This window comes from Hordeum vulgare, chromosome 4H (genome assembly GCF_904849725.1).
Source record: "Hordeum vulgare subsp. vulgare chromosome 4H, MorexV3_pseudomolecules_assembly, whole genome shotgun sequence".
NCBI lineage: Eukaryota > Viridiplantae > Streptophyta > Magnoliopsida > Poales > Poaceae > Hordeum > Hordeum vulgare.
Window position 1 is genome coordinate 34,549,370 of NC_058521.1, and position 27,557 is coordinate 34,576,926.

At 43.0% G+C, this 27,557-nt stretch overlaps 3 protein-coding genes across 4 annotated transcripts; 2 read left to right on the forward strand and 1 right to left on the reverse strand.

Moving 5' to 3' along the window:
* Positions 1 to 5,667: 5,667 nt before the first annotated feature.
* Positions 5,668 to 7,931, reverse strand: LOC123447745. 2 transcript variants are annotated; one of them, XR_006631530.1, is made up of 5 exons: positions 7,760 to 7,931; positions 7,576 to 7,665; positions 7,364 to 7,478; positions 6,434 to 6,529; positions 5,668 to 5,997 (listed from the first exon to the last, which is right to left on the reverse strand). XR_006631530.1 is itself a non-coding variant. In XM_045124394.1 (3 exons), exons 1-3 carry the CDS (start codon positions 7,564 to 7,566, stop codon positions 5,865 to 5,867), a joined length of 432 nt encoding a protein of 143 aa, XP_044980329.1. In that variant the 5' UTR covers position 7,567; the 3' UTR covers positions 5,668 to 5,864. The 2 variants fall into 2 exon arrangements, 1 of the variants encoding a protein (XP_044980329.1); XM_045124394.1 differs by lacking the exons at positions 7,576 to 7,665; positions 7,760 to 7,931 and having other exon boundaries at positions 7,364 to 7,567.
* A 126-nt stretch (positions 7,932 to 8,057) lies between these two features.
* Positions 8,058 to 14,017, forward strand: LOC123450228 (B3 domain-containing protein Os03g0620400-like). Its single transcript, XM_045127587.1, has 9 exons — positions 8,058 to 8,179; positions 9,769 to 9,880; positions 10,759 to 11,206; positions 11,316 to 11,372; positions 11,486 to 11,542; positions 11,653 to 11,873; positions 12,608 to 13,025; positions 13,122 to 13,360; positions 13,489 to 14,017. The coding sequence occupies exons 1-9, from the start codon at positions 8,058 to 8,060 to the stop codon at positions 13,747 to 13,749; spliced, it is 1,935 nt and encodes a 644-aa protein (XP_044983522.1). The 3' UTR covers positions 13,750 to 14,017.
* A 3,752-nt stretch (positions 14,018 to 17,769) lies between these two features.
* LOC123450229 (B3 domain-containing protein Os12g0591400-like) lies at positions 17,770 to 27,295 on the forward strand. The gene is made up of 9 exons (XM_045127588.1): positions 17,770 to 17,891; positions 17,978 to 17,984; positions 23,823 to 23,962; positions 24,067 to 24,193; positions 25,381 to 25,678; positions 25,875 to 26,065; positions 26,182 to 26,662; positions 26,757 to 26,967; positions 27,200 to 27,295. Exons 1-8 carry the CDS (start codon positions 17,770 to 17,772, stop codon positions 26,927 to 26,929), a joined length of 1,539 nt encoding a protein of 512 aa, XP_044983523.1. The 3' UTR covers positions 26,930 to 26,967; positions 27,200 to 27,295.
* The last annotated feature ends 262 nt before the right edge of the window (positions 27,296 to 27,557 follow it).

Below are 27,557 nucleotides of genomic sequence, written 5' to 3' on the forward strand. Positions count from 1 at the left end.
GGGGGAAGGGCAGCCACGCGTGGGAGGGAGATCGCGCGTGCGGGGGCGGGCCGACGAGTGTGGGGCATAGGGTGTGCGAGCGAGAGAGTGAGGAGAGAGTGAGAGGGGCACGGGAAAGAAGAAAAATATATGGTATGGCATAGTAGTAGCGCGTGTTGGGAATATGCTCTACTGCTAAGTTGGGCAAGGGAGTGATGGACCTGGGCTATCACAGTAGTAAAGCTGGTCAAGAGCAAGCGCTACTGCTAATACGATTAGCAGTAGCGCTTGTCATCACCCAGCGTTGCTACTAATTAACAGTAGCATTGGCCATATTAAAACCGCTACAAGTAATATTCGGTGTTGTTTGGTTTCATTGGTTTTTCTATTCTGAAGTATTCATGGTTGCTATTTTGATTTATTTTGTTTATAGTTTTGGATATCATTTCTAGGTTTATTAAGATATTATTTTGGTTTTTTTGGGGGTAATTGTTAGTGAACTATTCGTTGATGTCGTGATGTAAAAATGAACAGTAATCGATGAAAACTTTTTTCCCCAATAAATTATTGTTCATGCGAATATACTGTTTCAGCCTACTATTTTGTGCCCCAGCAACACCACCATCATAAAGGATCGGGAGACAATTGAGATGGTTTTGTGTCGGTACGCCGATGAAGAGAAATAATGTATAAAAAAATCCTAAATTTTAACCCTTCTTTATATAAGGACGTGATGGTGGATGAGGAAGAAAGAAATGTTGTGTAAGAAATCTTTTTGACGTGCGTATTTGTTGGAGCATATATTGGAGCATGTATCTCCATATGTGGTTTTGGTACTTGATGACAATTCCTATGGACTAATGGTTGCCTTAAGTTACATTTATAGGATTTGTCCATAGGCACTTCTTGAAGTCCATCTGTTGGGTTCAAGGAGTTTATATGATGACCAAGATGGTATTCAAGGTATTATCCAAAGAATGGTCATAGAGACGCATGGTTGATCAAGATCTCAGACAAAGAGTAAATCAAGATGATCAACACACAAAGCCTACAAGATATACCGAGAGGGATCAAGTGATCCCATGGTATGGATTTGTCCATAGGCACTTCTTGAAGTCCATCTGTTGGGTTCAAGGAGTTTATATGATGACCAAGATGGTATCCAAGGTATTATCCAAAGAATGGTCATAGAGAGACATGGTTGATCAAGATCTCAGACAAAGAGTAAATCAAGATGATCAACACACAAAGCGTACAAGATGTACCGAGAGGGATCAAGTGATCCCATGGTATGGTAAGCATTGTCCATTACGTGTTTGTGTACTAACCCATGGTCTTCGTGAGAGTTCTATGTGGGGGTTAGGTGTGTTTACATGGGCTTGCGTCAAAAGGAAGATCTCATACAACCCATGGAGTATGACGTCAAGTTGTGATCATCATCAATGGTTGATCAAGATCTCAGACAAAGAGTAAACCAAGATGATCAACACACAAAGCGTACAAGATGTACCGAGAGGGATCAAGTGATCCCATGGTATGGTGTGTTTCCATGAGCTTGCGTCAAAGGGAAGATCTCATACAACCCATGGAGTATGACGTCAAGGTGTGATCGTCATCAAGATTGCGACGTGCAAGTTCAAGTGGATCAGCACGAAGATAGCATGCTTGAAGCTTGCCGTCCATTATGGTGGCAATGGACTTGTGAAGATATGCTGAAGAGTGGCTCACCCATAGTGAGTATGGGGAGCAATCAACTAGTATTCATCAAGCCAACACAATCAAGAAAGGTGGTCCATCTTGAGGAAGCTAAGATCATCATCATCTAGCTCAAGAGGATGAGGTGCAAGGTATAGGTTTGCCCTTGATAGGTTTTCTGGTTAGGATAGATTGTTGTTCTATCAAGGGGGGGCTCTCAAGTGAGTAGCTTGATCGTATCGTTCGTTGAGAGCTCAAACCATTTGCATCCTTGCATCATACTTCTTGGTTCTTAGTTGGTGTTTCTCTTTGTGAGTTTTAGAGCTTATGGTCATCTTCATGACAAGCTCGAGTTCATCGAAAACGGAGTCCATATGCATCTACTATGATGTTTTCGATGTTGGAGTTTTTGCCGGTTCTTCATTCATAGAGATCTCACATCTCTATATCTTTCGCTGTTTGGATAGCCCTTGTCGTCCTGAATCCAACAAGCTTGGGTTTGCTCGATTCGGAGCTCGTATGCGAAAGTTATGGCTGTTTCAGTGGCGAGCGGTAGTACCGCTGGACCTAGCGGTAGTACCGCTAGAGTTGGCGGTAGTACCGCTGGCCCTAGCGGTAGTACCGCTGGCTCGCGGTAGTACCGCCCCTGGTCAGCGGTAGTACCGCTCCAGGAGCTTAGTACCGCCTGCCTAGCGGTTGTTCGTGGACGGACCTTTTTGCGAAGACTTTCTTGGCGGTGGTAGTGCCTTTGCACTACCAGGGGCCCAGCGGTAGTACCGCTGGGGCCAGCGGTAGTACCGCTGGAGTGCCAGCGGTAGTACCGCTGCAGCCAGCGGTAGTACCGCTGGAGCTCGGGCAGAGAGTGGGGGTAACGGTCTGATTCTTCCCCCCACTATATAAAGGGGGTCTTCTTCCCCCTTGGCCTCATCCATCCGTTGAGCTCTTGTTCTATCTCCATTGTTGACATTCTTAGAGCTTGATTACTCTCTATCCCTCCAATGATTCTTGCTTGTTCTTGAGGGAAAAGAGAGAGGAGATCTAGATCCACATCTCCACCAATCACTTTCTCCTCTATGTGAGGGGAACCCCTTGGATCTTGATCTTGGAGTTCTTTGTGAGCTCCTTGTTCTTCCTCTCATATTTCTCCATAGCTTTTGTTGTTGTGGAGGGATTTGAGTGTGAGGGACTTGACCACTTCGTGTGTTCTTGCCATTGCATTAGTTGCATCGGTTTGAGTTCTCCACGGTGATACGTGGAAGTGAGAAGTTGAGAAGCTTACTACCTTTGGTACTTAGTACCCTTGATATTGTTCTTCGTGGATGCTTTGGCGTCGTAGAAGCTTGGTGGTGTCTCGGAGCTCAATCATTGTGGTGTGAAGCTCCGGGAAGCGTCGGGGTCTCCAATAAGGTTGTGGAGATTGCCCCGAGCAATTTGTACGGGTACCGGTAACCGCCCCCAAGGGTTGCCACGTGTACGGGTTCGGTGACCGCCCCCAAGGGTTGCCATTTGTACGGGTTCGGTGACCGCCCCCAAGGGTTGCCATTTGTACGGGTTCGGTGACCGCCCTCAAGGGTCCCTTAGTGGAATCACGGCATCTTGCATTGTGCGAGGGCGTGAGGAGATTACGGTGGCCTTAGTGGCATCTTGGGAAGCATTGTGCCTCCACACCGCTCTAACGGAGATTAGCATCCGCAAGGGTGTGAACTTCGGGATACATCATCGTCTCCCCGTGCCTCGGTTATCTCTTACCCGAACCCTTTACTTATGCACTTTACTTTGTGATAGACATATTGTTTATTGTAATATATCTTGCTATCACTTAGTTGTTTATCTTGCTTAGCATAAGTTGTTGGTGCACATAGGTGAGCCTAGTTGTTTGTAGGTTTTGTGCTTGACATATTAAACGTTAGTTTTATTCCGCAGTTGTTCAAGCCTAAACCTTAACTATTTTAAAGCGCCTATTCACCCCCCCCCCCCCTCTAGGCGACATCCACGTCCTTTTCAGTATTTTTTCTCCTTTGAAAGCTTAAAAATAAGGGAAATTAGATATTTCGGAATTCGTTGCTGGCACATCCGGTCACCGTTCCATGTATGTACTGTTCAATATTAATATTCATAGCTACATATGTAATTTAAACAGTAGAAGGTAAAGAAAAAAAATCTAAAACTACTACTATTCAAAGCTGCCCACGTAATTGAACAGTAGAAGGCAAAAAAAAGTCAATAAACCAGAAAAGTGGAAACCTTGCTGATATAGTATATCTATACCTAATAATAAAGAGGCTATCGCTTCCGTCGGAAAACCCACCGCGTCATTTTTATAAAAAGCCCCGCGCTCCATCATTTATCTGCAACGCAAAAGAAAAAAAGATTCGCTGCAAAAATTATACCCGTACGCATCGCCTCCTCCCGTCGACCCTGGGCCACCCTGGCCTGTGCCCAGGTCGCCGCCACACCACTCGCCGCCGCGGCCGACCTCAACCGCCACCGCTGCCGATCTCAACCCACCCGCCACCGCGGCCGTACCTCTCCCGGCTCACTGCCCCCGTTGCGGCGCTCGAGCGCATCGTGTCGACCCTGGTCCACCATAGCCTGCGCCCAGGCCGCTGCCACACCACTCGCCGCCGCGGCCGACCTCAACCACCACTGTTGTCGATCTTAACCCACCCGCCTCCGCGGCCGTACCTCTGCCCGCTTGCTGCCTCCGTTTCGGCGCTCGAGCACAGCTTCTGGATCAAATCAACGCGACAGCTACAGTGGCTGGGGATGATGCGTCTGCTCGATGCAGAACGGCGGCGGCACGCAAATAAGGCGTGGAGGAGCGAAGTACTTGCAGGTGGAGGTGGGCCTCCATGGCTCACACGGGGAACTCCGAGGTTATGGCGCGGCAACGACAACTCCTTATGGCCAGATAGAGACGCCTTACCCTTGCTCCCCTCATCGTATCCCCTCCTCCGGCAGAAACTCATCATCTCGTGAGATCCCCTCCCCATGCCTCCAACCGTGTGCCAAACACCGGCAAGAAATTTTGTTTTGTGGGGATTTGTTTGCTGATGAATGAATGTATTGAATGTAAGATTGCATTGTCGTAGAGACAGAGAATGAAACACCACCTTCAGTTTGTCATCTGATCCCACATTCTCTACCCCATTAGTGAAATAAGATAACAGTTCATTGATAAATTCATGTAGCCTCTTTGTTTTACTTTGCTTGTTCCACTCAATTTCTCATCATGGTAAAATTAACAATGGACGGGTTGATTTCTCAACAAAATAAGATAGGACTGACTACATTAGTTAGTTAGCTTATTATTTTAATAAATCAAAATGATTATAAAAAGATTAAAAGCGTGTGGTATTTTTTTCTCCCGTTGCAACGCACGGGCCCTTTTGCTAATCTTTACCTAATAATAAAGAGGCTATCGCTTCCGTCGGAAAACCCACCGAGGTGATTTTATAAAAAAGTCCTTACTGTTTATGACATTAAACTCGTAGTATATATTAAATATATTTTAAAATACTCATATCTTTTAAACCGTAACTCCAAATTTAACATATTATACATGGAATTTGATTAGAAAAATATGTAGAATTTAAATATGATATTATTTTATCTGTTAAACGTTTAATAAAAATACTATCTAGGGTGCAATCTTAATAAATAAGTCATTATTCGTCTTTCTTTCATACCGGTACTCATCCGGTTGGGGATGAACACGTCAACAAAATCAGGATAAGAGATGAAACTGAAGGTCACTTGACTGATTCTTTGTACGTATTAAATCTACATGCAATCCGTGTTAAAATAAAAGACCTGTGAAATTTTGAACTGCATTTTTGTAGGATAAGACCATCTTTATTTGTATCATAACTATAAATTCTCAAATTATAGACATTTTTTATAAATTAAGAGCGTATGCCGTGTGGTATTTTTTTCTCCCGTTGCAACGCATGGGCCCTTTTGCTAATAGTATATAATTTAAACAGTAAAAGGTAAAGGGAATTTTTTTTTAAACTACTACTATTCACAGCTGCCCACGTAATTGAACAGTATAAGACAAAAAAAGTAAAAAAAAAAATAGAAAAGTGAAAAGCTTGCTGATTTAGTGTGTATATATATATACTAGCAAAAGGGCTCGTGCGTTGCAACGAGAGAAAAAAGATCATGCTTCACACCCCACCAGCTGCGTGTCAAAAGCTGAAGCACTCGTGCCACACATAGTCGAATAAGCACCGACGCTCCATGGCGTCCTGGACCAGCTCTCCCCAGATCAAGCCGCTGCCCCTCGGCGTCATTGCATTGCCCAGGATCCAGAGGCAGTGCCTGCAACCAAAAACCAAGCAAACCGATCGAGGCGACAAATAAATATCAGGCCGTTCCAGGTTCAGATTAGTTTTACATTTCATCCAGATCTCGGCGTGCGTAGGTACGCACGTACCTTGCCCTCATCAGGGCGACCGGCGGCCGGCATCCTCTTATAGTCTTATGGTTCAGTATATCGTTCCAGATTGAAAATGAAAACATGCTAGAACCTTTCTATCAAGTTATGAGAACCATTGGGCCACATGGTTGCTTTTTGAATTACAAAATTCATCGATACCACGACCTACCAGAAAAGTTGCCACTGCATCCTTTGGGCACACATCATACAGGAATTGGTACAAATCAGAATGAAAGCATGATTATATATTTCAGGCAGGGAGACAGTGGGCAAACAAGCATTTCAACTGAATGTCAAAAGTTGGAGCTTGAGAAAGACCTGGCAGAAATGGCCTCGAAGTCGTCTATGCCTTTTCTTCGCCCCAAGCTGAGGTCTTCCATCAGCCGCTCATCCAATCCTTTAAATTCGCCGTTGCTGTTCATCAACGTGTACAAACCTTGTCTGAGCAAGTAAGAGTATACTTGAAAGAAAGAAGCATAATTGTCTTGTGCCGGAATGACGACAAGCTCGTGCCAGAGCAAGACATGTTCGTATTGGTTTGGAAGGTCAGGTGCCCCAGTAGAAGGCTCCTGAACAAAATGCTCACGAGGATCATGCTCGAGAAATTGAGGTATGAAACTGCCCAGAAGTCGTTGGTGTGATGTATGCTATTCAATACACGATTTCTCTACAACATATATGCAAATGCAAGTCAAACATATTCTTTTGAAAAGACATTCGTGATGTAACCTTTGAGTTCCTAAGTTATCTTCCACCTTTCTCTTGTATCTGTAGTAATCCACGCCCGTTAAGAACTAAGAAGTATGTTTGGTGGGGTAAACAGAACTACTTTTTCACTCAAACCGGTAGCTTTATATAGCTCTGTTTGCTGTATTTCTGTCTGCTAATATACTTAGCAGATTTATTGCCAAGATTTATATATTGTTGGAGTTCTCAAATAATCTGTTTGGTTTTCTTGTTCTTTACATTCGTCCATACAACGAAGTAAATTATCTTTTGTAGTTTAAGAAATTGAGAAGCATGCTGTGACTGAAAAAGTAATCACAGCAGAACTTTGTTTAGAGTTATGCCATGAAGATGAGTTAGAATATCTACATCACAAATGCAATAATTCAAGTTTCCTCTGGGAAAGCTTTTCTGATTTCTCTGTAGAGCACATTAATCAGAGCAATACAAACTCACCACCAGCTGGCATAAATGACTGAAATATCTGTTTTTAATCAAACATTCGCTTTTGAGAATTCTTACAGAACTATGCCATGCAGGAACGCCGGTGAACAAGGCGGAGGACGTGCTGCTCCACCGCCGGATCCTCGCCGAGTGCGTCGACCCCGACAACCGCCCCGTCTTCCACGCCCGATTCCTAAGGGTAAATTCATCCATCCATTAAACTCATGAAATCTTCCCTGCACACTGTCGCTTACTGTATTATCATGCTCCTCTGCTTCCATGCGCAGTACCTTCAGCAGGACAAACCTTTGGCTCCAAATCAAAATGGTAATTGTGGGGGATCCCTGGCTTCCATGCTCACGTCGAGGTCGATGTAGTAGCTGCATCCCCGGCGCGCGCGGACACAGACAGACAGAGAGGTGTTGGTGAGGTGAAAACGCGGGCGTGGACGGGGGGTGGGCGGAAAGGACGGACCTTGGCGGGAGGCGTTAGTAGTGGTCCTCGAGCACGCGGTCGAAGAAGGGGTCGGCGAGCGCCTCCTGGTTGCCGACGGCCCGCATGCGGTCGTAGATCTCCCTCCTGACGTCGGACAGCTTCACCCGCCGCCGCCGCCGCCGTGGCCGGAGGCGGGGGCCGGCCAGCAGCTCTCGCCCGCGCCCTCCCCATCGCTGCCGTCGGCCATCCGGCTGCCCGCGCGCGGGGTCCTACGCGGCGGCCATCGCAACACCCTTTATGGCCGAGAAGGGAGTGAGGGGAGACGGGGTCGAGGTGGATGGTGACGACGGCGACGTACGACAGTGGGTTTGGGATGGGGTGGGGGTGGCGGGTGGGGCAAGGGGTGGCGCGGCGGATCGTCGGAGGGAGGATCCCGCGGTGGAGGACGGCGTGGATAAAGTGAGCTCGGGTGTTTTTCTTTTTAATGACTGAAACGTTTTTCTTCTTCACTTAAATGTGAACGGCGGGTTGAATATACGAGAAAACAGAAGGACTTTTTTGCAAAACCGTCAGCGACGGACGGTCCGGTGCGACGTTTCTCCGCCATGTCGCCGACGCCTCAGCCCCTAGCTATTGCTGCCTTCCGATCAGGGAGCTGGGCTGGGGCCGAGGAGGATCTTACATGGATCAGGGGCCGGGGCAGCGATCCGGGATCCGCAATTTAATGGCGATCCCGCGGATGGACTCGACGCGCGCACGGCTCGTCAAAGATGAGGAAGCTGCGGGTTGAAGCTCTGCCCTGTCAATGACATCTATGCTGAATCCCGAGGCGCTTCGTGCCAAGGCGAGTTTCAGGCTTTCAGCAACAAAATCTCACCGAGTTTGGTTGTCAGGATCGCAATGTGCTTGTTGCTATGTTAAGGTGAGACACTGCTCTTGCCTCATGCTCCCTCCGTCCTAAAGTAAGTGATTTAACTTTGTAGTACTAAAGTTAGTATAAAACCGAGTCATTTTTGAGTCACTTATTTTGGGAGTAGTATAGTACTGCTGTCACTGTGAGGCCAATTGAGCAGTACATTTGCATGATGAGGTTTCGTTCAGTTTAGAAATTTTGGAGTTCAGATGCTTGTCTAGCCCCTCATTAATTGTCTGCCCCCTTCTTGGAAGTTGGAGGCTCAGTTGCTTCCTTCAAACCTTTTCCAATGCAAAGGTGCTTAGATGAGGTATTAAATGCATTAAATAGCTTAGCAACTTAACTTTCCAATGCATAAGTTAATTGTTGGCTTCTTTGACTGTTGGCCTGGGCTCCTTTTTATTGTCCGCGTGCAGCTACTTGACTTGCTGCATTGTTGGCTACTTTGCACGGAGTGACTGAAACGCCGGATGCACTCTGGCTCTAGGGTCTAGAGCAGCAGCAATCCTGGTGCAAGCATCTTTGAAAATCCAGGTAACCTATTTGCGATCTCTACTTCTGTAGTATCACTGCCTTTCTTCAAGATTGTTCTTCTCTGCTGCGCCAAAGCATATACTCCAATTTCAAGATTTTTTTTTTTTTGCCTTTCTTCAAGTCTGAAATGAATGATTACCAGCATAAGTAATCAGTAGCTTTGAGCTTTCCTCTATCCATCGCCACTTTTTAGCTCTTGGAGCTTCTTTGCAAATGTAAGGTGTTTTCTCTGGCCCTGTGTCCTACTTACCACTTTCAAGACCTTTATTAGTTGTTGTCAAAAAAAAAAATCCGAGTTGTTGAATATCAGCATATAAAAGGTATCTTTACTTTCTTTGATTTTTTCGATCGTTTAATGGGTAGTGTTTCTACTTTCGCACCTGAGCCTCCTTGCCGCAGAAACATGATGTAGAGTGGCAACTGGCAGCTCTTCTGTACTATTTGCAGTTTTCAGTAGAAATATTTTGTGCATAATTTTAGTTTTGAAGGTAGGATGCACAAGAATGCGTGCAGAGTAACATACCACAAGAACAAACCTTACTCTCTATAATTACCCTTGTGCTTGTGGTTAGCTGACATAGCTGTAAATTTCTGTTCACAGGGCATCCCAGATGGAGAGACCTTGTGACTGTTGCAAGAGATATGCGGACCATTTGGATGAAAAGATGAAGTGTTTCCGCAGGCACATGGGTGCTGATTTTAGACATGGCATGGTAAGCCTGTTATGCTTTCAGTGTCTCAAGTGTTCCCAGATATCTTCTGTTCACAGTTTAACATGCAGGGTTAGTCAGGTTTGTGATGGATAGTTGCCTACTAATTGGATAAACTTGATGGCAGTCCAGTTGGTGTTAAACAAACAGCAAGAAGTGGATAGAGAAGCTAATCGTACACTGTGCCATTGTGAATAGATTCTGTAGCTAAACTCATGGATTCCGGTCCAGCATGCAGTTATTCATGTAAGCCTGAAACATTGTAGAAAAAGAACTTCAAAGCTCAAGTTGACAATTAAAACTGGAGCGGTGCTTTCTAACTCCGAAGCTAATCAGGCGCTGTAACATTGTGGATTTTTTGTCAATATAAAACATAAGTCATGTAATCAAGCTCCATTTATCTTTTGTTCACAGTTAACATGCAGGGTTAGTTAGGTTTGTGCTGATAAGTTGCCTACTAGTATTTTTCCTTTTTTGACAATTTCCTACTAGTTGGTTGAACTAATGGCAGTTCTGGTGTTACACAAATAGAAAGAAGTGAATAGATTCTGAACACATTGCTAGTGAGTAAAATCTGTAGTTAAACTAATGGGTTCCAGTCCAGCAGTTATTATTCCTGTAAGGCTGAAACATTGTAAAAGGACTTCAAAGCTCAAGTGGCGGTCAACATTGTGTGTTTCCTAATTTCAAAGTTCAGTGTGCATTGTGTCATCGTGAAATTTTGATTAATATTAATCATGTAACATATTTCCTGACTAGTCTATCAAAACATAGTTCTCACACTGCATCTGTATCATATTTTTCGCTGCGGTCATCATTGTTAGAAACTACAAAATTATTGTGTTTATAATTCATACCAACATGTCTCCATTTTGTTTCAGATCATACCAAAGAAGTTCATAGATAATTTCGGAGGAAAAATCTCAAGAACCATCGAACTAGAATCTTATAATGGTAATATGTATGTCTTTGAAGTTTCCAAGCATATGGGTAATATAGCCCTCCGGCATGGATGGCAGGCATTTATAGATGAACATCACATACAAGAGAATGATTCATTGCTGTTTCGTCACATTGAGAAATCCCGTTTTGAGGTTCTGGTCCTTGATTCTGATGATTGCGAAAAGGTGTTCTTCTGCCCTGGCATCAACATTGCTAGTAATGCTGAAGAAAGAGGTGTGCATTCTGTTGATATTTCAAATGGCTCCCGTGGTAATGCCACAAGATCACCAGGAAGCAAAAGGTTTGCTACCTGCGGAAGGCGTAACTCAAGCCATCCTAGAAAAGTGGCGAAGACAGTCATAAATTACTCCTCACCTGAGAATTCAGGTTGCCTTTTGATTGTCTTCTGCACTGACGTTCTCTCAGTTATCTGTTCACGATACATTTTATATTACAACTATATTGCCATGGTTTTCACCGTTGAGATTATGTACAGGAGAGGACACTGAGAACGAAAATACAGACACTATATACTCATCATCTGAGGATTCAGGTTACATTCTGATCCTTTTCTGCATTAACATTACTTCCTGAATTATGTGTTCACAATAGAATTTATATTATATCGTATATTGTCACCATTTTCACCATCGAGATTATGTACAGGAGAAGACACTGAGCCTGCAAATACAGACATAGAATACTCCTCATCTAGGGATTCAGGTTACATTTTGATTCTGTTCTGCATTAGTATTACTTTCTGAATTATGTGTTCAAAAAACTATCTCTATTAGATTTTATTGTTGTTGTTTTCACTGTTGACATCTGTACAGAAGAAGGCACTGAAGACATTCCTTTGGAATACAAATCATCTTTTGAGCTAGATGATGGCCACCCACCTTCAGGGCATGATTATGTCTTAGCTCGGGGAAGTACTCTATCCAGTGTACAGGATGAGAAAGTAACTACACTTATCCAGGATGTTGGAGCTGAAATTCCTGCGTTCGTGGCTGTCATGAAGCCGAGCTATGTCAAGTCACAAACTTCTGCTCTTGTACGTTTTACTGTTCTTTTTTGCCAAAGCTGTCGTTCATAATGTTTAAATGCTTATATTTTAGATTCCTGTATGAGCATTTTAATCCATTGCATATTTGGTATAATTGTGCTTTTATTTTGATTGCGTGAAGAAAAAAGAAAGTGTGAATCACCCTTATAATTATTTTGAGTTCAGTAAAATGAAGACAGTTATATTTTCAGATACTAAAATATACGTTGTAGTACATTGTAGCATCTAGCCGGGGAACATTGTGCATCTTTAAGTTAGATATGCACGAAACGATGTTGTTGAAGTTCTATAAGATAGCTGTTTAAATTATCATGTAGTCCCTCCAGTCCATATCAATTGTCCCTGATTTAGTACAAAGTTGTACTAAGTCGGTGACAATTAATATGGATCGGAGGGAGTACAAGTAAGCAATGTGCTCAGATTGTGTTGTAAAGCTGTCAATTTTTTAGAACTAGCATCAACAACAACCAAGCCTTTCAGTCCCAAACAAGTTGGGGTAGGCTAGATTTTTTAGAACTAGCATCACCTTTCTTTTTTCTGATAGCATATATGCTCTTGGATATGCAGTCAACTTACTTGACAGATCATGTGCTTCAATGAAAAAAAATCTGTGCAAATAAAACACTTTACATCACGCAGGGTGGAGTTACTCTCTGTATGAACTGATCCCAGCCTAGTCATATTTGTTGATCTGTCACTGATACTGTGCCATCTGGAATTAGGTCATTCCCAAAGGTTATGCAGATGAACACTTCCCACCTAAAAGTCAAACCGTGGTACTGGAGTGCCCAGGCAAGAGCGAGAAGTGGCATCCTAGATTTCACATCAGGAAAGATAAACACGGGGCCATCCTTTGTGGGTCTGGTTGGTTAGACTTTGTTCGCAAGAGTCGAGTACAGGTGGGAGATATCTGCGTCTTTGAAAGAATGAAGAAGGGCACCGGGAGAAAATTCTCACTTAGAGTACATGTACTTCACAAATCAATGTTGCATTCCGGTGGAAGCGGAACTGGTCCTAAAAGAGTTAGCTTAACTCATGGCAAAACAATGGTTAATTCAGGTACCCCTAAAAGAGTACGCACGACTAATGGTAGAACCAGGGCAAAGGCAACTTCGACGACCTGTGTTAGGAAGGAACCAGGTGATTGTACATCAAGATGCCCTTATTCCATAGGCGGAAACAAATTGGTGCACTTCCAGTTCTCTCTTTTCTGATTTGTTTTAGAAATGTTTCCAGGAGGAGATGCGCCTTATTCGGTTCACAGCCATGGTCATGAAGCACGTCAGGGGCCTGTTGACTCTGATAAATCTAGAAGGCCTCGGAAACGTCCCTACATAATATCATCCACCGCATGTCTGACCAGGGAGCAGAAGATGAATGTCGACAAGAGAGTTCGCGCCCTTCAGTCTAAAGTTCCCATTTACGTGTCCATAATGAACAAGAGCAGTGTTGGCAACAACAGCATGTACTCGGTAGTAAGTAGACATCTTCTCTGAACACATTTCAGCTGTCAATCGGATGTAGTAGTAGTTATTCACTGTATGTGTTCTTGAGCCTGGTAAGATTTCAGCTAACCTATACAACATTTTGTGTCTGGGAACAGAACATTTGCAGGGAGTATGCTGATGAGTATCTCCCCGCTGGAGAGCAGACTGTGACACTCGTAACAGCACAGAGGAGCAAGTCATGGGAAGTCGAGGTGCACCCGAGGGATGGCGGCGCAAAGGTGCTCAGGGGAGATTGGCACAAGTTTGCCTGCCACAATCATCTGCAAGTCAAAGATATCTGCCTGTTCCAGCTGATGACAGACCAGAGGAAGCTTACGATGATGGTCGACATCATTCATCACAATGAGAAGCGTTAGTTTGAACTTTCCAGCACATGAGAGTGAACCTCTGGTGGCTATTCGGCTGCTATTTTGTGTGTGTTTTTGGTGGTTCTGTAATCTGCAAACCGTGTGGTTGTGTGGCTACTTTCAAAAGTACTGGAGGTCAATTGGAATTTCCTATAAGAAGACAAGTTCTTTACTAGCTGGGTAATTCAGGTAGTTATTTGATGATAGGTTGGGTTATTTACTGAATCGATGAAATATCATTGTCTACTAGCTGTGAATGCTAGTTATTGCAACTTCCTGTTAGAAGCCAAGCTTCATTGTTTGTTTCCCTTGTGTTTCTATATCACCATAAGGAAGGTATGAAGGATGAAGTTAACCAGTTGGAATACATCTAACAGAAAGAACTGGAGGTGCAAGGTTATAACCACATTCAGTCATTATATAATCACTTGGAAGGCAATCAGAGGAGGAACTCTTACTACAAAACTTGGATTATTCGAGTAGATGACAACCGGGAACATTTAGGACAGAACTATAGATGCACTTATCCTTTTGCATGAGGTGATGAACTTCGTAACTATTGGTGGGCAATTGTACCATCAACCTTATGCTGCATCAAAGAACATATAAATAAATGAAATAAAATAACTAAAATCAGCTCAAATCCTGTACGGTGGCAGAATGAAAAAAAATGGAGAGAAATCAGCGATCATAGAAATATAAAATATGAAGCTCATAATTCTGAACTCATATGAATATAACAGTGCAAATCATGACTTCAAGATATGTTCAAGAAGGAAAATGTTGGACAACTTATGAAGGATATTCTGAATTCTGAAACCTCTCAAAGAATCTGGGGAGGTTTATTCCAATTTTGTTAGTGAAAATTAGGTATCATACGTCAAGAATGGTATGCCAAGATCAAGCCATTCCTCTGCTTTTTCAATCTGAATTAGAACTTCTGCATACACCTATATGTACTGCAATTATTAGTTCATAAATTTGACCGTGCATAAACTTTAAAGTACAAAAAAAAACTTTAACTACGACTGCTCCAACAGAAAAATGAAACATCTGCTTAGTCAAGATGGATGGACTAAACAATTACATTTGCTTACCAGGAACTAAAAAGACACCCTGCAGATCACTTACACATGAGAAAATAGAGAAGTGTCCTTGTCAACACACAGCATCATGTAAAACACATGGCTACATACAACCTAGTGCTTGGAAAAGTTTCAACTAAATCATACAAACTAAATAAACATCAAATAATCACAGTTCACAATAGAGTAGATCGACCTTAATGGCACCTCACGCATCAATCAGTTGAAAATTCATCACAATATTAAATGAGCATTATTCAGTCCATAAATCCCACCAAACCTGTCACTATAGAAATCTTAATCGCAACCATCAGGAAATTGCAGGTTTCAAACAACTATAATGCTTAGAGAATTCATATAATCTGCAAATACAAAAAATAAACATTATATAACCATGGCCTACCAGTTGACATTATTATTTTAAATCTAATAAGGCAACGGGTTTATCTAAAAATATTGAGATAATCATATAAGTCAGAATAAAGTGAAGATAACAGAGACGGTGGAGGCAATGCCAGTGCTGCAGAGGTCACAAAACAGTAGCCCGATGTGAGTGCACATTGCAACTCAGCTTAAGTAAATAAATTTCTTTATCAAACAAACCAATTACATCACAATTTATCGACTTGAAGACATGAACCAGACTCTGTAACAGCCTAACAGGGCCCATCAATTGGCATAAACACATCGAAAGACAACCAGAGAAGGAACTCTGGGTACTAGATGACATCTAGGTAGAAGAACTCCTTGCCATCCCCACCAATCAACGCCTCCTTCCAGCTTATCCTGCTAGGTGTTCTTGACTGTAATCCGATTGCTTCTGGTTGCCTCCTTGACTCTCAGCAACGTGAAGGCCATCAGTGAGTTTAATTCGGTTGTACGTGCTCCCACATTGATAGAAAAACAAAAGAAAGCAAGTTACTCATGTGGCCTGAAATAAACTCTGCAATAAACACAAAGAGAGGGGCAAAATCGAACCTTCTTCAAGCGATTTGGGCTAGCAGGACTGGAAGACCAGGGGGATTTGATTGATACGGCTAGATGACTGTCTAGTACACCAGCTCCTCGACAGATGGCTCCTTTCCACTCGCTTGGCGCTGCAGGATTGCTCCCGAGAGGCCGAGACAACTTTCGGAGCTGTCTCCTGGTCACCGCTCTTGAATATAACAACTTCCGGTGCTCATAATTCCGAGGTCATATGAATATAACAGCTCAAATCATGACTTAAGACATGTTCAAGAATGAAAATGTTGGACAAAGGATATTCCGAACTCATAAACCTTTCTAAGAATTTGGGGAGATTTATTCCAACTTTGCAAGTGAAAATTAGGTATCATAAATCATAAGATCAAGCCGTTCCACTGTTTTTTTTTCAATCTCAATTTATGACTTTTGCATACACCTATATGTACTACCATAATTAATTCATAAATTTGACCGTGCATAAGCTTTAAACTGCCAAAAAAGACTTTAACTACTACAACTCCAACAGAAAAATGAAACATTTGTTTAGTCAAGATGAATAGAGTAAGACAGTTATATTTACTTAGCAGGAACTAATAGGACACCCTGCAGAACAAATACAAATGAGAAAATAATCACAGTTCACAATAGAGTAGATCGACCTTAATGGCACCTAACGCATCACTCAGTTGAAAATTAATCACAATATTAAATGAGCATTACCTAGTCCATAAATCCCACCAAGCTTGTCACTAGAGGAATTTTAATCGCAACAATCAGAAAATTGCAGATCTCAAACAACTAATGCTTAGAAAATTCAAAATCTGCAAATACAAAAAGTAAACATTAGATAACCATGACCTACCATTTGACATTATTATTATAAATCTAATAAGGCAATGGGTTTAACAAAAAGATTGAGATAATCATTTAGGCCAGAATAAAGTGAGATAAGATAACATAGACGGTGAAGGCAATGCCAGTGCTGCAGATGTCACAAAAACAGTAGCCTGATGTGAGAGCACATCACAACTCAGCTTAAGTAGATCAATTTATTTATCAAAGAAGACGATTACAACTTAACTTTATCTGACTTGAACACATGAACAGGACTCTGTAACACAGGGATCATCTATTGACATACACACATCGAAAGACAACCATAGGAGGAACTGTTACTACAAAGCTTGGGAAGATTCGACTAGATGAAAACTGGGTAGAAGAACGGAACTGTTACTACAAAGCTTGGGAAGATTCGACTAGATGATGACAACTAGGTAGAAGAACTCCTCGCCATCGCCACCAATCCACGCCTCCTCTTCACTGCCTTTGCCTTCAAGGTTCAAGCACATCCTGCTAGGTGTTCTTCACTTGTAATCCGATTACTTCCGGTTGCCTCCTCAACTCTCAGCAACGTGAAGGCCATCAGTAAATTTAATTCGGTTGTAGGTGCTCCCACATTGACAGAAAAACAAGAGAAAGCAAGTTACTCATGTGGCCTGAAATAAACTCTGCAATAAACACAAAGAGAGGGGGGAAATCGAACCTTCTTCAAGCTATTTGGGCCAGCAGGACCGGAACACCAGGGGGATTTGATTGATACGGCTAGATGACTGTCCAGTAGACCAGCTCCTCGACAGTAGGCTTCTTTTCGCTCCCTTGGCGCTCGAGGATTTCTTCTGCGACAACTTCCGGACCTTTCTCCTGGTCACGACTGTTCTGCGCCTCAGTCACGACGAGGCAGCCGCGGTGGCCGGAAGGGGGAGCAGCTGGGCCTCGCCGACGGCGCAGGGCGAGGCTCCGGTCCAGGATCGCCGACGACCAACCTGCAGCCTCGGAGTCGTCGGCGAGAAGGAGATCCCCGCAGCGGCCTCTCTTCTTCTCGGCGGGGACGCGCATCTGCGCCGGCTGGACGGGATCCACGAACGTGAAAGAGCCGAGCATGGCGTTCGGTCCCTGCGGTGGGATCTCGACGGACGACATGGCGGCGGCGGCGGCGGCTGTGGAGATCGAAACCCTAGATCTGGCTTGGAGCAACGAAAGCGCGGGAGGAAGGAAAGAATTGAGCGGAAGCAGAGATGAGAAATTATCGATCTGGACGAGGTTGAATACGGCTTTATACTAGTATCTGAAACAAGTCAAATACGTATTTTATACTGTAAAAAATCCATATGTATTTTATACTGTAGGAAATTGGTAAGTGCTCGGATTTTTTTTTTAACAAAGGTAAGCGTTGAATGGCTATTTTTAAATTAATTTTCTTTTGGCTGTTATCAACACCTTGTTAATCACTTTTTTTCTTCTTCTAGCCAAATCAACTTTTGGGAGAGTTCTGACCAACGATGTGTCACGGGAGCGCCCAGGCCCAGCAGCCTCATTGTGGTCTGTTTATGAAAAAGACACCGGTTGTGAATATGGACGACACGTCGATGATGGCTTTTGTGGGACCCAAGCGACGACGGCTTCTAATGTTCTATTTTTCTTGATGTTAGCCGTAGACGTGGACGTGTTGGCCATCGCCTCGTCGATCCCGCAAAGCCGGCTTCTTTCTCCGCTGGCATGGCGGGCTTACACATACGTTGACGATAGATGGCATAGAAAGAGTGGGCCTCGTCCACGGCAACAATTCGCCACTCCTCCGTGAGCTGGCTTGGAGTGGCGAGTTGCTACGGGACGCGTCAGTTTAGAGCCTCACTCATGATACCAACAACTAGGAGCGGCAAGGGAGGTGGATCAGAGAGTTGTCTGGCTCGTATTCGACGGGCTTGACGGGTCACCGAACTGACTTTTGTGCCGGAGAACTTCTCTTCCTGTTCATCGGATGTCATAAAGAGTGGAGAAAATGATGCAAGTAGGAGGTGGGGGAGCGAAGGTGTGGTGCGATTTTATCCTAGCGTCAGGCATTCTTTAAATAGTGTGCGGACGCCCGAAGCCAGGCGGTGTTGTGTTTAATGCCGGCACATAGAACATCCCTTAATAACTACTCCCTCCGTTCCTAAATATAAGTTTTTTAAGAGATTCCATTAGTGGACTACATACGAATGTATCCGTATGTAGTCCACTAATCTTTAAAAACTTATATTTAGGAACGGAGGGAGTAGCGATTAATTAGCCACATGTTCTATTGGGCCATGAGATACTTTATAGGCCGCCTGTTAGACATATCAACTAGGAGTATATGCGTTCTCTTTGGGCATTTGAGTGAGCGGGAGAAATTAAAAAAGATTTTACGTAATATGTTATTCCAATACTCATTAGTGCAGCTGCACTATTCATTCTTTCCAAATGCACGCGTCGGAGCCGTCCGATCACGCGGTGGTCGTCCCGACACAGGTGGCGTGGTGTAGTGGTGGGTCTAAGGCCATTAATTCAGGCGAAACCTCCCGCATCACCCGCTCGTCTTCTTTGAACCACCCACATCGCCCCTCTCCGCCCCTTATCTTACCTACTAATAAAGCAAATAATGCTTCTTCCGTACGTCATCCAAATTACCCATAAAGTTGACTAAAATTACCCACAAATGCCACCTCTAAGTCATAGAAAATGTTTCAAACAGAAAAATCTCCGGACTGGGCTGGCCCATGTAGGCACCTCCTATATTACGCTCTCGGCGTTGGAAAAAGATGCAACACACCTGTTTGGCCCGGCCCATGCGTGGGCGCCAATTTTTTTAGTTTAGTTTTTTTATTTTTGTTTTCAGTTCCATTTTAATTTTTATTTAAATAATTTAGAACTTCAAACAACTTTTCTCAATTTTAAGAAACTGAGAATTTCAAAATAAAATATTCAAAAAAACATAATTTTTTGAGAATTCAAAAACTATTCAGGAGTTTTGAAAAATGTTTGCATATAAAAAATGTTTAAACTTTGAGAAAATGTCCATCAAATAAAAAAAGTCAATGATTTTAAACAAAAGTTCGTGTAAAAATCTTAAAAACAGTTCGTGCCTCTGTTTTTAGTCTCATTTTTTATTTTCATTTTTCTGTTCCATTTTTTAGTTTAAATAATTTAGAACTTTGAAAAAAAATTGCTATTTATAAAACTGGGAGTTTTGAAATAAAAGTTTGAAGAAAACATAAAATATTTGATTATTCAAAAAATGCTCATGATTTTTGTAAAAATATTCGCATATTCATAAAAATGTTCATAATTTTGAGAACAATGTTGGTGAAAACAATAAATGTCCATGATTTTGAAAAAATAAATTGTGTATTATTTTTTGAGTGCAATTGAAAATAATGTTTGCTAATTCAAAAAATGTTCATGCATTTCAAGAAATGTCCTAAAATTTTAAAGACATAATATGATCAACACCATTGGAGATTATAATTGTTTTTCTCCCGTTGCAACGCACGGGCCCAATTTGCTAGTCGAAAATAGGTCAAATACACATTTTATACTTAAAAAATAGATACGTATTTTATACAGTAGGAAATTGGTAAGTGCTTGGAATTTTTTTTACCAAAAGATAAGTGCTGATTGGTTATTTTTAAATTAATTTTCTTTTAATTGTTATCAACACTTTGTCAATCACTATTTTTTTTCTTTTAGCGAAATCACCTTTTGGCAGAGCTATGTAAATTTTTTATTTGTCACTTTTTGCGTTAAACTGGGAAGGTTCTGTTGGAGGCTCTTTGCGTCCAACAGTGCGCGGACGCACAGAGGAATCACGATTGGACCGGCCCACTACCAGAAAACAAAGGATAAAATCTGAAATATTTAGATAAAAAATCAAGAATATTTTTTTAAAAATTCGTAACATTTAGATAAAAATTTAGGAACATTTTTTCAAAATTTTTGAGACATTGTTTTAAATTCCAGAATATATTTTAAAATTCCGGAACATTTTCCCAAAATCACGAATTTTTTTAAAATTCCGGAATATTTTTTCAAATTCCGTAACATTTTTCAAATTCCGGAATATTATTTTGAAAATCCAGAACATTTTTTCCTGCTCGCCCGCTCGTAGAGACTGCATGGGCCACCGGCTCCTGCTGGTCGCGCCAGCGCAGCGCACGAGCCCCAGCCAAACCAGATGCGTCAGTCCTAGCCGCGGCTTACCCCAGCCGGCCTGCCCGAGCCCAGCCGCGAGGTGAGGCCCAGCACACCTAATCCTTGCCCACTGGGTTAGATATTATGTTGCGCTAATTCTGGTATTGCAGATTCCGCCCGTATTACATTTTTTTCCTGCTGCGGTTTTGCCTTCAAAAACAATTATCCAGTGAATTTCAGAATTACAGAAAAAATCAATTATTTTGCTCACAATTAAATAACCGTGCATCGGAATAAAATAATTTATATATGAAAAATGATTAGAATTTTGTCTATTTTCTCAATACCCAACTTTCATCCATGTTTAAAATGTTTACTTGTTGTTTTCATTTAGTTTACGTAAAATAATTTATTTCATAAGAATATAACCGTTGCTCCGATTAAAATGTTCCACATATGTAACTTGACTAGAACAATGCGTAGAATAACATGATGGCATTTATTTTGCTGTTTAACAAATTTAAAATTGTATTTTAGGTAGATCAGTAGCAAATTCAAAAGTTGCATATGGGGACTTTCCAGAATTGTTATATGTTGTTTCTGGCCTTATTTAAAATGCATAGATGATGTAGTTGTTCATGCTTCATCTCTTACCATGATTAACAACATTTAAAATGATTATTTAGTTAAAACAACACCAACCACATTTCTCTTAAATATTTTTTTTTAGAAAAGGAGGCTAAGCCCCGGCCTCTGCATCGAGTGATGCATGCAACCATCTTTATTACTTATTCAATAAAGGTCTGACAAGAACATACATCAAACCACCCGAAGCCCCCTCTCACACCTACAAACCGTGATAATGTGGAGTGCTCTCACTCCCCATATCTAAATCAGATGTCGTCTCCGATTCATCCACATGACGTATCGGAACTCACAGCCTGTGCAGCAGACCTAAAGCGTACACCACATGCACACGTTTTAGAAGCCGCCATCATCATCGAACCGTTGAACCATCTTTAGGAGAGAGATTCGCATAATCCTTGTCAGTCCGGCCATCCGTCGACCCACCACGACGCCCAACGGCACCACCTCCCTACGCTCGTCCATCCAGACGCGAAGACTCAGTAAGATCTGTCGTGCGTAGCACCTGCCGACCAGGCATGACAAAGCGTAGCACCTGGCGGCCAGGCATGACCTGACATCACCGCCGAAGCTCCGTGTAGGATGAAGACTCTCCACCTTCTGCCTCCGTCTTCCAGCGCTGCTCCACAAACGATGCTCCCTAGAGAGGAACGACACCGCAATGCCGCTATCGTCCGATATGGAAAAACAGATCCTAGGGTTTCCCCGGAGCAGCATGAGTGGATCAACAGTAGTTACAGAACGAAGCATTCATCAAGGTAACGGCGCAGAAAGCCGCCATCGTCCGTCGTCGGCTCGGTTTTCACCGGCAACCATGTCTCCCCACCATCAGACCCGTCATCCCCGACGGAGGGGACACCGCCACCACCATGGTCCCGAGTTAGCCGTCGCCGTCGGCACCGCCAAGACCGGATTAGATCCGACCAGCAAGCACCAGGAGAAGGCACCTGGAACCAGTCGCTGGCGCGGTGGATCGGGCCGGATCGGCTACCACCGCTGTACCTACGCGCACATGACGTCCAACAGTACCAGGCGACGTCGCCCCGGGAGCCGAAGCCGCCGCCGCCCCGGGCGCCGCCGTCCAGGCCCTAGAGCCCCCCCGCCACCGGGAGCCGCCGCCTCGGTAGCCGAAGCCGCCGCGGTCCAGGCACCGCTTTATTGGTGTCACCCACTGCTATCATTCCACCCACACCATCCAACCAAAGTCCAGATCGCTGTACAGACCGAGCCTGATGGCAGATCTGGACGAAGATGGAGGAGAGGGTGGGGATGCGCGCGAGAAGGGCGGCCGGCCGCCGCCGTCGGGGTGGCTGGTGACGGCGGCGGCCAACGGATCTGGCTAGGAGGGGACTCGGGAGGATGGCGGCTGGGACGCCTCGGAATCGCCAAGCAGCAACCCGGAGGCGGCGCTTAGGTCTCTCGGTTTCTAAGCAATGTATAGTCTTTTCTCTTAAATATGGAGAGTTATTATTTTGCTACAGGTATGTTCTCCTTCTCGTTTTAAAATTGCTTAATTTCATCTTCGCCTTATATGCCATGACCACCCATGTTAATACAAACATCCATTCCCTGGGAGGTCAACTAACCCAAGTGAGTTGTTTGGAACCACTGCTTGTAGAGAAGCTTATGTTTGATGCTTTTTTGAGGCATTTGACCTTTCTTGTCCACTTAATGAAGTGAGTAGTTGCTTAAGTCTGAAGTCTGAACTCAGGTATGGTTCATACCATTCTTGATCCCATGGTTACTGATGTGATTGTACACTCCTGCAGACCTATGCTGGTGACATTCATGCGTTGCAATTCATGCAGGCGATCCCCAGACCGGCCGTGAGAGTGGTGATCAGGATCAGTCGTCAATACCGGTGTGCGATTTTATCTGATGTACACCTTCGCACCACTCACACAGTCACACACACCATCACAGCTGTTAAGGGCACAGTGTAATGTGCCCTTAGTTTTCCTACGCAGTAGTGCATCCCAAAGGGATATTGTGTCTGTAACTGGCTGCCTTGTACATGCAACATTCTGGCTGACCCCAGGAATGCGAAAAGAAATATAGAGAGAATATAGCCTTTCCCAGGACTCCAACTCTCCAACATGTTGGAAATCTGCTGGAATATGAATTATGAAAGGCAAAAAAAGCAGCAAGACTGAAACTAGTTCCTCGTTGATTTATTACAGTATCAAACAGTGCCAATCATGTCACGCCAACTGGTGCTGTTTTCACCTACCGCGGTGGGTAGCCCTTTTTACTGCCGTGTCCATTTTTCACCTGGTAGTTCAAAGCAACTTTACCCAAGAGCAGACACACACACAGAACACAGACCCTGACCTCACCCATGGGCAATGGGATGGGCTATTTGCCAGAATGGTGAAAGAATCTTTGGGTACAGCATAGGCTCCGCTCCCCTCCCACCCACCCCCACTACCATTAAGCATAGGCTCTGCTCCCCTCCACTCCCTAGCAAGGATTCGAACTGTGAGAGCTAGCTGTGATCTCGCGACACAACAGACGAGCAGGGAAAAAGAAGGGTCAAGGTAGTGTTCTCACCTCGTTCTTGAATCTTGATACGGCTCTCCTTGTCTTCATCTGTTAGTGGTGATTTCATCTCTGAGCAGTTTGGCTGTGCATCATCTATCAGGTACTGCGAGATGAACGAGGATTGTGAGAGCTGTGCTTTCTGGAGGGATCATTACTACTGGGAACACATGGGTGACGAGAAGAAGCAATTTTCTGCTGTAGCCAAGGGTGATTTCAAGAACTGCATCGTCAGTTTGCCCTTCCGGACTCCTTCTGTTAATTTCTTTTGCAAATTCATTTCAACCGCTGTTGCTTCTAGATCTGCATCCTCCCCTCTCTTTCCTTTGCCTGGTTATGTTATATCGAGGGTTTTGGTGGGGGATGGCTCTGAATATCAGTTGCTTTATGACATTATAGAAAAAATGAAGGAGGTTGTAGATGGAACACCGGTGTTGGCTAACTAGTTAAGTAGTAAGGGAATGGGTCTACAAGAACCTTTTTTCGAGGGTTTTCGGGCTCTGAATATCTGTGGTCCGTGAGAGGTTGTTCAAATATATTTCAAGATATAAAATGGAGGAGATTATAGATAAGAACACTGGTGGTTTTTAATTTCAGTTTAGAAAAAAATTCCGTGAAATTCAGTAATTTCAGTTTGCATTTCGGCCAAAGGGCCGAAATATTTACTTGAATTTAATTTAAATTTTAATTTTTTTGAAAAATATTTGGAAAACTATTTGATTTCCAGTGTACTAATGAAATTGCTGAAATATTTTGGCCGAAATGTAATATTTCAGTGTCTACTAAAATTAATGAAATTCAGTGAATTTCATTGAAATCTCACTGAAAATGAAAACTTCTTCTTCTTTTTTGGATATTGCTTTAGATAAAGAGGCACTAGCCGAATAATTCTTTCCATGCTTAAAGTGTTAACGTTCTTCCTTGCAAAAATAATGATAAAGGCCCGTGCTTAGTTCCTTCTTGCAATGTTGCATTCTTGGAAATACTTTTAATTTCCTGGTATAATTTAGCATCAAGATAACATAATTCGTTTAGAGTATAAGAAGACACAACAGAAAACACCGTTGGACGAAAAATGTTTGTGAACGTTGAATGAGATAATTAGCAGTTCTGTATATTGTTGGTCAATTACCATGAATGCCCTATTTTAGCACAATGACAATCTGGTAGCTGGTGTCACGTAAGCATAAATTTTCTTGTTAATCCCATAATGTGGTGCAATTCTATGAATTTACTGCCATCTTCAAATAAAATAAAATCTATGAGTTTATTTTTGTTAATTTTCTGTCATTTGATTAGTCATGAATCCTGAAAATGGTGCATGTATTTCCTGCAAATATTTGAAACTCAGTGCCCCAGAATGTTCAAATCGTGAAACTTATAACTCTAATCTATTATCTTCCTTGTCCTACAACAGCGTATACCCCGGGAACTTTCAACCCATTTGAGGAGTAGGATCTCTGACACCATTAAGCTTGATGTTCCTAATGGTAGGGCATATGATGTTGTGGTGAGCTGGGAGTTCGGCGAGCTAGTTCTTCGGTCTGGCTGGGATGCATTTGTAACTGCGCACCATATAGAAGAAAATGACACATTCTTGTTCATCTACCATGGGAACTCCAACTTTGAGATTCATATATTTAATTCACACGGTTGCGAGAAGATGGCTTCCTGCTTTCAACCACCTTCAGAGATCTTTGGAGCCTTTCCTCCCGGTGAGCCTTGTGATCATCATGTGCTGCATGGTTAGATTTCTTTTCTTTTCTTTTTTAACTAATGAAGTAGAAACATTCTTAACAGTGTCCCAAACAAGCAAAGAAAAACTAGACTGACTTTTGGATGAATTTTCTACTTAAATGTTGAATCTTTTTGCAATATATTTGTGACAATTGTACCAAATTTGATGTGCAGAACAAGCTGCACCTAATGCAGGACATGTTCAGACGCAACTTGAGTTTGACTATACCATGTCAATTGGATGCAATCTAACCAAATCACAAGATGAGAAAGTTTTAGAAATAGCCCGCAAAATAAGGTCTGAGATTCCTTTGTATGTGGCAATCATGAAGAAAATTAATGTCAACGTGAAGGACTGTTCTATCGTAAGTTGTATCTTTTCCATATCATTTCCTTGTTGTGTTAGCTACTCCAGTTCATAACCCATTTCTGTTGGTCAGCGTTGCATCTTTTTAACCTTTCTTCTGTTCTGTTCCTGAAGAACATACCATTGAGGCTTGTGAGCCATTTCAAAGAGGAGACATGTAGTGCTGTTATCAAACTAGAAGCCCCTGATGGCAACATATACAATGTTCGAGCTAGCAAGCACAGTGAGGATCAAGTTGTCCTCCAATCTGGTTGGGATGCTTTTGTAGCTGCTAATCACATACAGAAGAATGACCTCCTGATTTTTCATAGCAAGGGAAAAATTCGTCTCAAAATTCTCGCACTGGACCCAAGTGGTCATGAGAAAAACCCATCATGCTTTGACATGAAAATTTTCTCCAAGACTGGCGAAGGTTCAGTTCGGATTCCTGACGCACGCCCTCGTACAGTTGAAGTTATTGATCTGACCAGCTCTGACGATGATCACACTGAGAGAGAAGATGCTGGAAGATCAACTGGGAGGCGGAAGAAGGTACCAGGTTCTCATGCAAAAGCTCGGAAGATGGCTCCAGCGTCATCCCCAAGTACAAAATCAGGTCATTGTATAAGTACCATGCATTTCCTCATTGCATTTTCAAGTACTTGTGGTTATGCGATCCTCATCATATGAGAACATGGCCTATTTTACAGGATCTGATACTCACAAGCTGAAACTTCCCATCTCCAACAATGACAATCTTCAGGGGCCTTCCAGGCCTCCCTATATTTTAGCCAGAGGGATAACTCTAACTGGGCGTGTGGAGAAGAAAGTTCAGGAGAAAGTCCAAGCAATTGGATCTGAAGTCCTATCTATGTGGCAGTGATGACCAAAAGCTGTGTTGGTGGCAAACTCTTTTCTCTGGTGCGTTTAAACACATACTCTTTTCTAAAACTACTAATATGGATGTGACTCCTGGCTGTCAAAAAACATATGGATGCAGCTCTCAGTCTCTAGTTCACGAAATTTTAAGACCCGCTCTGCAATTACATTGCGAAACTTGCATGCATAGCCCACCTCTTATCTGCTGAATTAGGCATTGACCAGGAAGTGCCAATTTTTCAGTTGCCACTGACACTCTTACACTTTAAACTAGGGATTCTGCAACGAATATGCTTCTACTCTGCCAAGCGGAGATCAAACTCTCATGCTTCAGCTGGAGGACAAGGAGTGGCCGACGACATTACGCGTCAAGGGAAGTAAGAAGATCATTTGCAGAGGCTGGTCGAAATTCGCCTCCGACAATAACCTGAAGCTGGGAGACATCTGCCTCTTCAAAATTGCAGAGCGGAGCACGAGCAGCCTTGCGATGAGGGTCCATTTCATTCGCAAGTCGGGCGTATTTCTGTAGCTCAAGTATCCAAGTCGACACCCTCCCTGTTGCAAAACAACTTTATGTGCCTGTTTGCTCTATGACTTTCTAGTATCTAACTTGAGAGAAAGATGAACTCTAC